Source organism: Suncus etruscus, chromosome 17 (genome assembly GCF_024139225.1).
Source record: "Suncus etruscus isolate mSunEtr1 chromosome 17, mSunEtr1.pri.cur, whole genome shotgun sequence".
In the NCBI taxonomy this organism is placed as follows: domain Eukaryota; kingdom Metazoa; phylum Chordata; class Mammalia; order Eulipotyphla; family Soricidae; genus Suncus; species Suncus etruscus.
Window position 1 is genome coordinate 37,056,807 of NC_064864.1, and position 13,901 is coordinate 37,070,707.

Sequence of the window (13,901 nt, forward strand, 5' to 3'; positions counted from 1 at the left end):
TGTAATTGTGGAGGTGAATGGAGGTGAACTTAGGAAGATCGATTTTTTTTTGTTTTTGTATTGTCCTATATATCTCCAACAGTTTTTCCTCTATAATCAAGACAAAAAAAAAAAGGCTTTTGATGAAGTTTTCTCAGTTGAAAGAGTAGATTATTAAGAATTATATAGTTATAATTATGTGGGATCTTCAGAACAAAGTTTTATTACTTAGATCAAAAGCAGAGGGTATGGAAGACTAGTCAGACATTCTTCTGAGATTTTTTTTTTAAAGTTTGGGGCCACACCTAGTTGTGTTCAGGAGTTGCTCTTGGCTCTGCACTCAGGGATTAATTTTGTAAATGCTTGGGGGACCACATGGGATGCAGGGGATTAAATTCAGGCTAGCCACATGCAAGGCAAAAGACCTACCCATACGTATCATTCCAACTCCACTGCTGTGCTATTAAAGACTAAGATGCTATCAGCCAAGGAATGTTGGAAGCCTCTAGATGCTGGAAAAAAATATGGAAATAAATTATTCTCCAGAGTTTCTGGAATAGACCATTTTCACCCAATGAGACCTTGGCTGTACTTTTAACCACAGAACTGTAACATGGCAGGTTTGAGGTGTTTATTTTCCTTTTTTAAAATTTTCTAATAATATCTTTATTTAAGCACCATGGTTACAAATATGTTTGCAGTTGGGTTTCAGTCATAAAAAGCATTCCCCCTTCACCATGCAACCTTCCTGCCACCACCAATGCCCCCATTTCCATCCTCCCCCCACCTCCTGCCTATCTTTGAGACAGGAATTCTATTTCTCAGGGTTGAATTGTTTTAAACTCTTAAATTTGTGGCCACTTATTATAGCAACAATAGAAAGTGAATGCAATAGTAATAAGCAGTAGACAGACACTGCATGCATGTTTTTTAGAAATGGAATAAAAGGGAGGAGCTCTCTGTTCATTGTCACTCAGCAAAGCAGTGGAGGAGCCAGGAAACACAAGCTCTTATTTATTATGCAAATCCACCGATCATTACTTTTGTTGGAGGAGGACGGATGTGGGTTCTAGTGAAAGTTCATTGAAGATGTGAAGTTTTGCAGATGGAGAATAAAGAGCTCGGTTGACTCAAAGGGAAAGTCAAAGTCACAGATTACTAGACCAGAACATAGTTGTCCTTTAGAAGGTTAGTATGCACACTTTTAATGATTAATTATCCCCAGCTCCTGCTTTAATCCGAAAAACTTTTACTTCTATCCACAAACATGTCATTAAATAGGACTCTTCTACCCTAGTGCCTCTCGTTTCATCTCGCTGGTGCTCACTGATCTCAGTAGCGTCCACCTTCCTTATCTCAGATACTTTGGACAATAGGTTCAAGGATTTTAAAATGCAAACGCATGTTGCTCATCACATATATCTGCATACTGTTTTGATTTTTCATCATTTAATCTTTCTGGCATGTTTGATTTCTAAGTTGATGGGTTTCTCTAGACTTCCTGCAGGTAGGGACATGAATCTACTTAGAGTAGCAGTTACACTTGCTAACTAATGCTCCCATTTCCAAAAGAAGAAATCTTCGTACCAAATACTGAGTTGCATTAGTTAAATTCACATTTTTCATTTTCTCAGCTACCCCAAGTATATCAAAACACCTTATTAAATGAATCTGTAGCTTTCACCATAAAAAAGGGTGATTATTTAATGATAGATTTTCCTTATTTCTAAGGTATCCTTAGAAGATCTGTATGAAAGATATGAACTATACTGTAGGCGCTGGAGCTAAAACAGTGGTAGGTAGGTTGCTTGCCTTGCATTCAACCAACCCGAATTCTATCCCTTGCATCCTATTCTACCCTATTTATCTTGTACTATCACTCCAACTCCAACTGCTGTCCTTTATATTGAAGACTAAGACGCTATCAAAGACTAAGACGCTAAGCCAAGGAATGTTGGAGGCCTCTAGAAGTTAGAAAAAAAATGAAAATAAATTCTTCCCCAGAGTTTCTTTTTTTTTTTTTTTTTTTTTTGTGGTCTTTGGGTCACACCCGGCAGTGCTCAGGGGTTACTCCTGGCTCCATGCTCAGAAATTGCTCCTGGCAGGCACAGGGGACCATATGGGACGCTGGGATTCAAACCGATGACCTCCTACATGAAAGGCAAATGCCTTACCTCCATGCTATCTCTCCAGCCCCCCCCCCCCAGAGTTTCTTAAATAGAACATTTACACCCAGTGAGACCTTGGCTGAACTTTTAAGCACAGAACTGTAACAATGGCAGGTTTGAGGAGTTTATTTATTTATTTTCTCGTATTACCCCTCCCACCCAGCCCATCAGGAATAATTCCAGAGTGTAGAGCCAGGAATAAACCCTGAGCATCGCCGTATGCTGCCCAAAATAATAAAAAAAAAGAAAAGCACAAATAAAAAGAAGAAAAAAAATCCCCCTATATAAATATATTTAATAAAAATACATAATATAGAATACAAATATATAAAATATATTTAATATATTATATAATTATATATAACATAAATAATATAGTATCATATGATATATAACCATTACATATTATTATAATATATTAATACTTAAATATAAAATGTTTAATAAAATAAAATATAAAATAAATATAAAATATATAAATATATAAATTATATATTTTTTAAGAGGCCAGGACTTAGAAAGCCATGAGGACAAGTGGAAGGAGGGGAGATCTGCGCTCTTCGCCGCTGGTAGCACCTGAGGCTGCTGTCCCGCGCCCACCTCGGCCCGGCCCCACCCAGCAGCCACGCCCACAACCACAGACCACGCCCACTACCACACCCCGTTCTCCTATTGGCCCCGCCCACCGCGCTCGCGCCGCCGGCCGCTCGCCCCCGCGGTGCGCGCTCGGCGCCGCGCCCGGCCGGCCGGGGCTGCCTCTTGCAGCCAGCCAAGATGGCGGAGAGCTCGGAGGCGTCGTGCCCCGTCCCGGAGCACGAGCGGATCTTACAGGAGATCGAGAGCACCGACACGGCCTGCGTGGGGCCCACCCTCCGGTAAAGTCCCCGTCGCCCCGGACGTGAGGACGCGGGGACCCGCTTCCGGCTGCCCTGAGGGGACGGGGGGGGGGCGACCGCGCGGAGCCGCCCTGTGGACGGACGGACGGACGGACGGACGGACAGGTGGGGCGCCGAGGCGTGCGGGGCGGCGGGGACGGACGCTCCTGACGGGCGGGCTGGTGGCGGCGCCTGGGCTGTGGCACACCGGAAGCGCGGCCCCTGGCTGGCGAGCGGAAGACTCTGCACCTGTCGGCGCGGCGCGGCGCGGCCCCTCGGGGTGCCCGGAGCTGTCACCGCGCTGGGGCGGGAGGGTGTGGCTGCCCGGGCGTCCCTGAGTGCGGGTGCGGGTGCGGGGTCGGGGGGATCCCAGGATGCGCACCGGCCCCCGAAGCTCCGATCAGGGATCTCCTCTGGCACTCGGGCTCTCCAGACCGAGAATTGGCCCCGGGCTGCTCTTGCAGCCGCTGCTGGCCTGGGAGAATTGAACTTGAACTTGAACTTGAGCGGGAGAAGCCAGCCAGCACCTCGAGTCTCCCTCCAGGCCAGCAGGGAGCGGGGTGCGTGGGCTGGAGCTGCTGCTGCTGCTTCTCAGGAACATATCGGACATGGAAGCTTTTGACTTACTTTGTTTACCAACGTTCAATGAATTACTTGGACACTCATTCCCCTTTTATATTCAGATTATTCATTTATATTATATATATTTAGTTTTTTGAGTCACACCCAGCAGCGCTCAGGGGTTACTCCTGGCTCTATGCTCAGAAATCGCTCCTGGTAGGCTTGGGGGATCCTATAGGATGCTGGGATCCGAATCACAGTCCTTCTGCATGCAAGGCAAATGCCTTACCTCCATGCTATCTCTCTAACCCCTATATATATTTTTTAATATTTTTATTTAAACACCTTGATTACAAACATGATTGTATTTGGGTTTCAGTCCTGTCAAGAACACCCCCCTTCACTGGTGCAGTATTCCCATCATCAGATCGCCAGCCTTAAAAAAAGAAATAATAATACAGGTCTTCCTAGACTTTTTCCAGACAAACCGTGGTTGAAAACATGCTAAGTCGAAAATATATCTACCTGCAACTCCTCAGCTAGGGAAGGATATCACGTACCTGAAAGGTGTCCAGAAAACACATTGGGTGAAATGATCCAACACCAATTCTATCTCGGAATAAAGGTGTTGATTATCTGGTAGAATTTGTTGTGGGCTCTCAACATTAACTTATCCGGCAGGAAGAACTCTGGGCCTGATGAATATTTTTGAACGGTTCAACTACAGTGCATTGCTGAGTGATGTGGGTCACCGGTAGGTAATACTGGAGAGTATCAGTTGTTTAAGCCTGCTAATGGCGGTGACGTATATCGATGGAAGTATTGATGGATATAGATGGAGTACTGAGGCATATCGATGGAAGTACTAATAAATATTGATGGAGTACTGATGGAAGTTGTGGCTCACTGTCATTGAGCAAGTCTGGAGAGGGTATAATACTGCAGTTCTGCTGGATGCATATAGCTTTTGGACCACCTCACGTCAAAAAAATTGTAGGCCGAACCATGATGGGTCAGGGACCCAGTGGACCGGGTAATGAGTGTTTTTGACAGAATGCCTGTGTCCCTACTCATTAATGCAGCGCTACGGGCATTGTGGTTATTCATTTGATTAGTAGGGCCAGACAGCTAGTAGGACTGGGTTTATAGCACCTGCTTAAAGGCCCAGTACATTAACCTAGATTGATCCTTAGCACCCCCCCCCCCCAATACTACCAGGAATAAGCACTGAGCACAGCTGCTAGTGTCTCCCCAATCTAGTGTCCCACCCTCATAAAAAAGTGCCCTTAGAGTTTAAGGTACTATCTTTTGAAGTGTTGAGAAATTGCGATAAATCACTTAGGGAATCTGGGCCACATTGTGCTTATATCCTTTTTAGGATATACTTCTTAGAAGAGGTATGGAGGTTTTGTGGATCTGTGGCTATGGTATTGGGAAAGGCAGTGAAAGTTATAATAATGCAAATTTATTTTGTATTGAAAGTATGGAGACCTGGGTTATTGTTTACCTCTAGTTCTACTACTTAGGAAATTTGTAGTCATAAGAAAAACACAGTTAATTTCACTGGATCATGATTTTCTTATTTGCAGATGGAGAGGGATGGGTGTTTAGATGCCCAGAAAACTCAGGAAATCCTAGGGCCTTGCCTATTTGTTCAGTTTTGTCGGATCTCTAACATTGAACTGATAAATGTTTTGTCATATTAAGTTCAGTGATAGAACTCATTTTCTTTTTTCTTAATTTTTAAAAATTTATTTGAACACTATGGTTTACAAGGTTGATCATAATGTGTTTTTTTTTCCCCAGTCACAACATTGTTAATGGTTTTCAGCCATGCAATGTGTAATACCCTTCACTATTGTATATTTTTTCCACCACCAATGCTCCCAGTTAGTCTCCCGCCCTTTTCCCTGCCCTCTCCTCTGCTTACCTCTGTGGAAAACATTTTTTCTTTATTTTCTCTCTCTGTCTCCCCCCATTATTTGTTCCCCTTTAGACACTGTTGTTTGCAATATTGTTAGTACATATCACATTATCTCTTTTCAGCACCCAGTTCTGGTCTAAAGTGATCATTTCCAATTACTGTATTTTCCGGCATATAAGACGACTTTTTTTTTTTTTTTTTTTTGGGTCACACCCGGCGGTGCTCAGGGGTTACTCCTGGCTGTCTGCTCAGAAATAGCTCCTGGCAGGCACGGTGGACCATATGGGACATCGGGATTCGAACCAATCACCTTTTGGTCCTGGATCGGCTGTTTGCAAGGCAAATGCCACTGTGCTATCTCTCCGGGCCCATAAGACGACTTTTGAAACAAACAAACAAACAAACAAACAAAAAAAGTCAACCGAAAATTGGGGGTCATCTTATACGCCGAGTATATCCCGGAAAATGTTTCAATATGCCGCTAAACGAAAATTGTCTGAATATTGCCACAAAATTAATTTTCCAACTCAATCCTGCACCAATCAGGCTTCTCGGACCACCTCTCTAACTCAGCGAATCCAAGCAGGCTTTTTATGCATGCAAATTAGACAATGTTCTGGACCCGAATCTACACTGTAAAAAGCCTGCTCAGATTGGCCAGAGTCAGAGAGGAAGCTTATTTTACAGTATACCTTTGAACCTTTGCTTGTTGTGATTGGTTCACTGTGGTACATACAGTTGCAGCACAGGAACGTTCTGTCTAATACAGCAAATATAGGCCTAAACCTATGTTTTAGCTGCAAAATTAGGGGGTCGTCTTATACGCTGGAAAATACGGTATCATTGTTATAGTGGTTCTTCCTCTGCCTTCACTGCACTTGCCCACTATTTATGGCAAGCTTCTTAACATGGGCTGGCCTTTCTGGCCCTTCTTGACCCTCATTTCTTTTTTTTTTTTTTTTGTTTGGTTTTTGGGCCACACCCGGCGGTGCTCAGGGGTTACTTCTGGCTGTCTGCTCAGAAATAGCTCCTGGCAGGCACGGGTGACCATAGGGACACCGGGATTCGAACCAACCACCTTTGATCCTGGATCGGCTGCTTGCAAGGCAAACGCTGCTGTGCTATCTCTCCGGGCCCAACCCTCATTTCTGTTGCCTTGGATATTATTACTATTTTTTTTTAACATCCCACACATGAGTGCTATTATTCTGTGTCTATTTCTCTCTGACTCATGTTGCTCAAGATAAAACTCTGCATAAAATCCATGTATAAGCAAATTTCATGACTTCATTTTTTCTAACAGCTGCATAGTATTTTATTGTGCATTTGTATCACAGTTTATCTACTCATATGTTCTTAGACACTTAGGGATTGTTTCCAGATTCTGGCTATTTTAAATAGTGCTGCAGTGAACATAGGGATGCAGAAGGCTTTTCTGCATTGTGTATTTTTACTCCTGGGGTATATTGCCAGGGGTATAACATATTTTCTTAAATTTAATTTTCAGCGTAATTATTTTCATAAAGCACTATAGAAAGGAGAAATGGCTGAAGGGCCGGAGCGATAGAACAGGTACGTCACCTGACTTACATGCGGCCAACCTGGGTTTAATCCCTGGCATTCCATATGGTCCCTTGAGCTGCCAGTAGGGATTCTCCTGAGTACAGAGCCAAGAGTAACCCCTGAGCACTGTTGGGTATGGCCCTCAAACATAATGCAAAACAAAAACAAAAAAGAAAGACAAATGATAGATTAAAAAAAGCTTTATTTTCTTTACTGCATTGTATATAGTGAAACTAAATGATAGTTATCAGAATGGCCCATTTTTTTTGGGGGGGGGGTTTGGGTCACACCTGGTAGCGCTCAGAAATCGCTCCTGGCAGGCTCGGGGGACCGTATGGGATGCTGAGATTCGAACCACCATCCTTCTGCATGCAAGGCAAACGCCTTACCTCTATGCTATCTCTCCGGCCCCAGAATGGCTCATTTTTGGAAAAAAGTTTTGGTTACGGAGGAGATATTTTATTTATCTTGGGAAAATGTGCTAGTTGGGATTCTTGAAGAAAAAAAATGTAATTAACTTAGTAAAAATAAATAAAGGAAATATTTGTATACATACAGATACACGCTCACACAGTTCTGGACCATACCTGGCAATGCTCAGGACTTACTTATGGCTCTGCTCTCAGAGATCACTTCTCCCAGTTTCGGGGAACATATGGGGTGCTGGAGATCAAACCCAGATCACTCATGCACAGGCAAACTTCCTGGCCTATACTTTGCTCCATCCCCTAATTAAGATATTTGTATAACAAATAGAAGGTGTATTTATAGTATTTTCTTTTGTTCAACTGTTATGTCACTTTCCTTCGTTGAGACTCCTGACCTTTTAAAAATATATAGGCTGCTTTATTTAAAGACCATGTATCACATAGTTGACATAGTTGATCATAATACATTTGTTTCCAGGTAAATGGGAAAAATTATTAAAAAAGGAAAAAGGAAGAAAGAAAAAAGAAAAAAAGGTACAGCCAAGAGAAAATTTGTGAAAATCATTATATCTTGCAGTGAGGCCATTAAGTTACTATCAAAAGGTTTAGTATGCTCATATTGCTGGTTGATCATTCTGTTACTTCTTTTCTTTCTGAACATTTGGTGGCTTCAATTACATGCTGGTGTCTAAAGTGGTGTGATCCTTCAGGGATGACAGCATTAAAAACATTGGAGTTGTTATATGTATGGAGCTGTGAATGCAGCCCTGTGGTCTAGGAATTCTAAGCATTATTGCTGATACTACAGCTTTTGTGGAGCATGTTTTGGGCTGCCAGACCTTCTGGAAGTATGAGAAGGCAGGGGGAGGGTGCTTACACTCATTCCAAAAAAAGTTCTAGTTATGTTAGGCCAAAAACTAGCATACATGCTTTGAGTTTTGGTCAGATTGGTGTCTCTCAGGGAGCCATAGAGGAGTGTTGAAGCAGGGCTTTGGTGGTGGCAATTGTGGGTGATGGGTGTAGCTGGTGTGAATTTGGCAGGGTGAGGACTTGGCCCACCTTTTCTCCTAAGATTGCCAGTTTTTAGCTGCATAATTTTTCATGGCTTGGTTTACATCTTTTTCAAGAATATATTGAGTCTTTGGAGCTGGCCAAATACAGATAGGTTGACTTAGTTTTTGGGGTGTGATTTTGGCTTCCAGAGAAGAATGAAAAGGTGGGGGGTGGGTTAAGAGGGACGGTTCCTGCAGTCACTTTAAAAACATCCTGCTTATGATATCAGCCCAAATCTATGGTCTTTTCTTCAGTGAATTTAGTAATTTGGACTTAACCTAATATGTATATTTGTCATCTCTCACTTATAAGCAAATTTTATACATACACACCTAGAAAGAATTGCTAACACTTTTTTTCTCTTGAACCATATATAAATTATAACTATCTTTTTCTAGGTTTCACTGAGTGAAAGGCTAACATTAAAATTAGAAATCTCTTACTATGGGAAAAGGAAAATGTTTTGAAATATAAAACAGTGTAAAAAGGCACCATTAACCTTTCTCAAACTTCAACTCAACTTTTGGCTAATCTTATGTAATTTTTTTTCTCATGAACTCTCTCACCATGCATTATTTTGAAGCATATCTCAATATCAACTCATTCATAAATATTTGTATTTAAGACTTTTTTTTTTTTGGTTTTTGGGCCACACCCGTTTGATGCTCAGGGGTTACTCCTGGCTATGCGCTCAGAAATCGATCCTGGCTTGGGGGGGTCATATGGGATGCTGGGGGAGTGCTTGCAAGGCAGATACCTTACCTCTAGCGCCACCTTCCTGGCCCCATATTTAAGACTTCTATTATTTTTTCTCAGGTTATCTTTTATCTCACTTAAGGACCTATGTTGCTATTTACTCATTTCAAAGGCAGACTTTCTCAGCCTGATTTCTTTTTCTTTTTTTTCACCCAGACATAGTCAGGCATTACTCCTGGCTCTGAGCTCGGAGAAATCACTCCTGTCAGTCACAGGAGACCAGATGAGATGCCAGAAATCAAATCTGGGTCCAAGGCAAATGTTGTTACCCACTTTGCCATGGTTCTGATCTCCTGATCTTTATTTTTTTTAATCTTTACTTGGTTCACTGTCAGATCTGGCTTCTTGGAGGAGACCAGTAATTAAATGAGAAATATGTTAATAAGTTTTAGAGTACCTGATGTGACTATAATTAATTAAATTAGAAATTAATAATAAAAATCTGGGAAATTTTCAAATATTTAGATACTAAGTGGCATTTAAATAGCCTAGCCTATAGATGAAAGAAGAAATTAAAAGATGAATTTGAAAGTATCTTAAATTGAATAAAATGAAAGTAAACCAGGGGCTGGAGAAATAGCACGGAGGTAAGGTCTTTCATGCAGGTCGGTGGTTCGAACCCCAGCATTTCATATGGTCCCCTGAGCCTGCCAGGAGTGATTTCTAAACATAGAGCCAGGAGTAACCCCTGAGCACTGCTGGGTGAGATCCAAAAACCAAAAGAAAAAAAACAATAACAAAATGAAAGCAAACCAGAATTTGTAGGTTACAACTAAAGTAATATTGAGATTAATTTTATAGCACTGAACATTTCTTTGGTTTATTTTTTTGGAATGAAAAAAAATTTTTTTTTACAGCTTCAATGCTTTTTATTTTAACAAAAAAGGATAGGAGGAGGGTGAGAAAAATAGGGGATGGTAAGATAGGCTGTAAGGTGGGGTACGACTCTGGACCCCGTCCCTCTCTCTTGTCCCAGTGAAAAAATTTTTTACTGTAACACCATGATTTATCAAGTTGTTCATAATGCATTCATTCCAGGTATTAAATGTTCAAACACCAGTCCCACCACCAGTATGACCTTCCCTTTATGTTAATTTCCTACCTACCTGCCTTCCTGTAAGCAAGAATTTTTATGTTGGCATTACATATTTTTTTCCTCTCTCTTTCTCTCCCACACACACACTCAAGGGTGTTTGGGGGCTACTAGTAGCACTGGCTCAGGAATTACTCTTGACAGTGCTAAGGGACCACATGGGATGCTGATAATTGAACCCAGGTTGGCCACATGCAAGGCAAGCACCTTACCCACTGAACTATCTCTCTGGCCTCGATACTATATATTTTTTACTGAAAGGGAATGTTTTCAGTTAATAACCTTATTTTCTAACATAAAGAACTTAAAAAGGAAGAATAAATGAAATCAGTGAACCAGAGAAAGGTCAAAGTAAAAATCATTGAAATGAAAAGTGGAAAATAATTGAAAAGTCAGTGAAACCCAAACTTGATTCTTATAGATCAATAAAATTTATACATGTCTAGGGGCTGGAGAGATAGAATGAAGGTAGGGCATTTGCCTTGCATGCAGAAGGATGGTGGTTCAAGTCCTGCATCCCATATGGTCCCCCTAGCGTGCCAGGAGTGATTTTTGAGTGTAGAGCCAGGAGTAACCCCGAGCACTGCCGGGTGTGACCCAAAAACCAAAAAAAAAAAAAAATTATATATGTCTAGAGCGAAAACTAATGGTTGTGAACTACCAACTCATGATAGCAGTATCAGGAATGAGAGAATTAACTTGACTGTAGAATCTACAGAAATGTTAAGAAGACGAAATACAGCACAGAGGTTAGAGTGAATACTTTGTGTGTGGGAACCTCAGGTTCAGTTCTTTATAGTCCGTTGAATACTATGTCTGGAGTAGACCCCAAGCACTGCCTGGTATGGTTCACAACAGTAAACAAAAAAAAGATAATGATGGAATTTCATGCTAATAAATTTGACAGTTTAGAAAAGATAAATTAAATATTATAAAAAATTAACAAGTTATAAGTATAATGTATAAAATATCATGATCATTTGGGATTTATTTCAAGAAAGCATGTTGATTTGGCTCCAGTAGTTTCCAAAATTATTTGGCTTATCATGTCCCTTTTAGAAAGAAAGGGTACTTAGTACCCCAGGAAATCTTTCCTCTTTAAAGAGAGAAACAAACACTACATGGCACTCCATGGATCCCTAAACACTCCTGGGAATTCCCAAAAAGGAAAAGAAAAAAGAAGAAAAGAAAAAAACCTGCAACCAAAATATGTGTGTGAGCACCACAGCCATTATGTACTGGCACCACAACCAAGTGTATAACCCCTGGTGAGTGCTAACAATAATTCATTCCACAACCAAGTATGTGATTCTCATCTGCCCCAGCTCTGTAAACAAGTGTTCAAGGATCTTGGTCTCAAAACAGCAGCAGGAAGGAGCTTAAGTGCATCTATAAAAACCTTACATCTTACATGCAACCAACTGTGAAAAATGAAATGCTTTCTGCCTAAAAATCAGAAGGTAATTGAGAGCAATCATTCTTCGAGCTTTTATTCAGCAATGTACTGTAAGTCTTAAACAGTTCAAAAACAAAGGGAAAATGTTTAGATGGGAAAACCTTTATTTGCAAAGTGTCTACAGAGAAAATCATCCGAAATCTATAGAAAAGCCAATTGATTGGTGAGATTAACAAGAATGGAGGATTCCAAATACATATAGCATATTGAATTAGATTTTCATATACTTACAATGAACATTCAAATGAAAATTTTTATTTTATTTATTTATTTATTTATTTTTGGTTTTGGGGCCACACTCAATGATGCTTGAGGGGTTACTCCTAGCTATGCACTCAGAAATCGCTTGAGGGACCATATAGGATGCTGGGAATGGAATCCAGGTTCGTCCTGGGTCAGCCATGTGCAAGGCAAACACCCTACCACTGTGCTATTGCTCTGGCCCCAAATTAAAAATTTTAAACTGTACAAAATATTCTGAAATACTTTGGTGTGAACATGTCATAGATGTGAGAAGCTTGAGCATGACAGCTGGTTGAAATTAAAGCAGACCTAAAGAAATGCTTATATATACTCTATTCACAGATCTGAAGATTCAATGTTTTGATTTAGTTCCCTAAATAGGCTTCATATTAAAAGCAATCCCAAAATTCCAAAAATTAAATCAACATCTGAAGAGATAGTATAGTGGGTTGGTTGCTTGCATATTATGTGGCCAGCTGTAGTTCAGTCATCAGCACCCCATAAGAATCCTGAGTCCATCAGGAATGATCACTGAGTGCAGAGCCAGGAATAAAAAATCACAGTCAGGTGTGGCCCCAAAATAAGAAAAAAAATTAATTCAAAATTAGCAGATTAAAAATAAAAAGAAATTAATTAATTCAGCATATGTCAAAAATGTAAATACAAAACTGAAAGGATAAGCGATAATCTTCATGACTATACTAGGTACAACTGTCTTAGCTGTTATTCCCAAAGCATGTGGAAAATTAAAAAATTAATGTTGGATTCATCAAACTGAGAACATTTGTTCTTTAGAGACACTTTAAGGAAATGAAAAGATAAGCTACAGATGGGGAGAAAGAACTGGATTATGTAATTTGCAACTAGAGGAACAGAGAACACAAGGGCTGGTGTACATACTTTGTATGTAGGAGTTGAGACAGTATAACCCATTTGTTCATGGTGTAGAATCCTTTTATTATGACATTGGATTTGTTTGCTAATATTTAATTGAATATTCTTTATATCTGTATTTATATCTATTATTTATATAATTTTATAAACTATAAATTACATATTTTATAAATTATTTATATCTGTATTTATAAGGATATTGTTAGAGGTTTTTTATTTATAAAGATATTGTTAGAGTTTTTTTAATATCTTATTTGGTTTTGGTATCAGAATAATAGTGGTTTCACAGGAAGAGTTAGTGTCTTCAACTTCTTTGGAGGAGTTTGTGAAGGATCATTGTTAATTCTTTAAACTTTAGGTAGAGTTCATCAGTGAAAACATAAAGCTTTCCTTTGTTGAGGGATTTTGAATAATGATTGTATCTCTTTAGGTTTTTGATTCTTGTGACTTTTAGAAATTTGTTCATTTATTCTAGGTTATCTAAGTAAGTCATTGGTGTGTTTCTTTAGATTATCTTTACAATTATTGATGGTGTTTCTTAATAACCCTCTATTATGTATGGTTGAAAGTAATGGCTTTTTTAGTGGGGAGGTCACACGGTAGCGCTCAGGGGTTACTTCTGGCTCTATGCTCAGAAATCACTCCTGGCAGGCTAGGGGGACCATATGCGATGCTGGGATTTGAACCACCGACCTTCTGCATGCAAGGCAAACTCTCTACCTCCATGTTATCTCTCCAGTTCCTATAGAAATGACTTTTAAAAAATTCTTGGATCCTAGGGCCGGAGAGATAGCACAGTGGCGTTTGCCTTGCAAGCAGCTGATCCAGGACCTAAGGTGGTTGGTTCGAATCCCGGCATCCCATATGGTCCCCCGTGCCTGCCAGGAGCTATTTCTGAGCAGATATCC

The 13,901-nt window shown here is 40.4% G+C and overlaps 1 protein-coding gene across 1 annotated transcript in view; it reads left to right on the top strand.

Annotated features, from left to right (window-relative positions):
- The first annotated feature begins 2,874 nt into the window (after nucleotides 1-2,874).
- EXOC6 (exocyst complex component 6) overlaps nucleotides 2,875-13,901 on the top strand; it is a 165,161-nt gene continuing 154,134 nt past the window's right edge. The window contains exon 1 of the mRNA XM_049790835.1: nucleotides 2,875-3,022. Within this exon, the coding sequence (XP_049646792.1) occupies nucleotides 2,922-3,022 (101 nt within the window). The 5' untranslated portion in view covers nucleotides 2,875-2,921. The remainder of the gene's footprint in view (nucleotides 3,023-13,901) is intronic.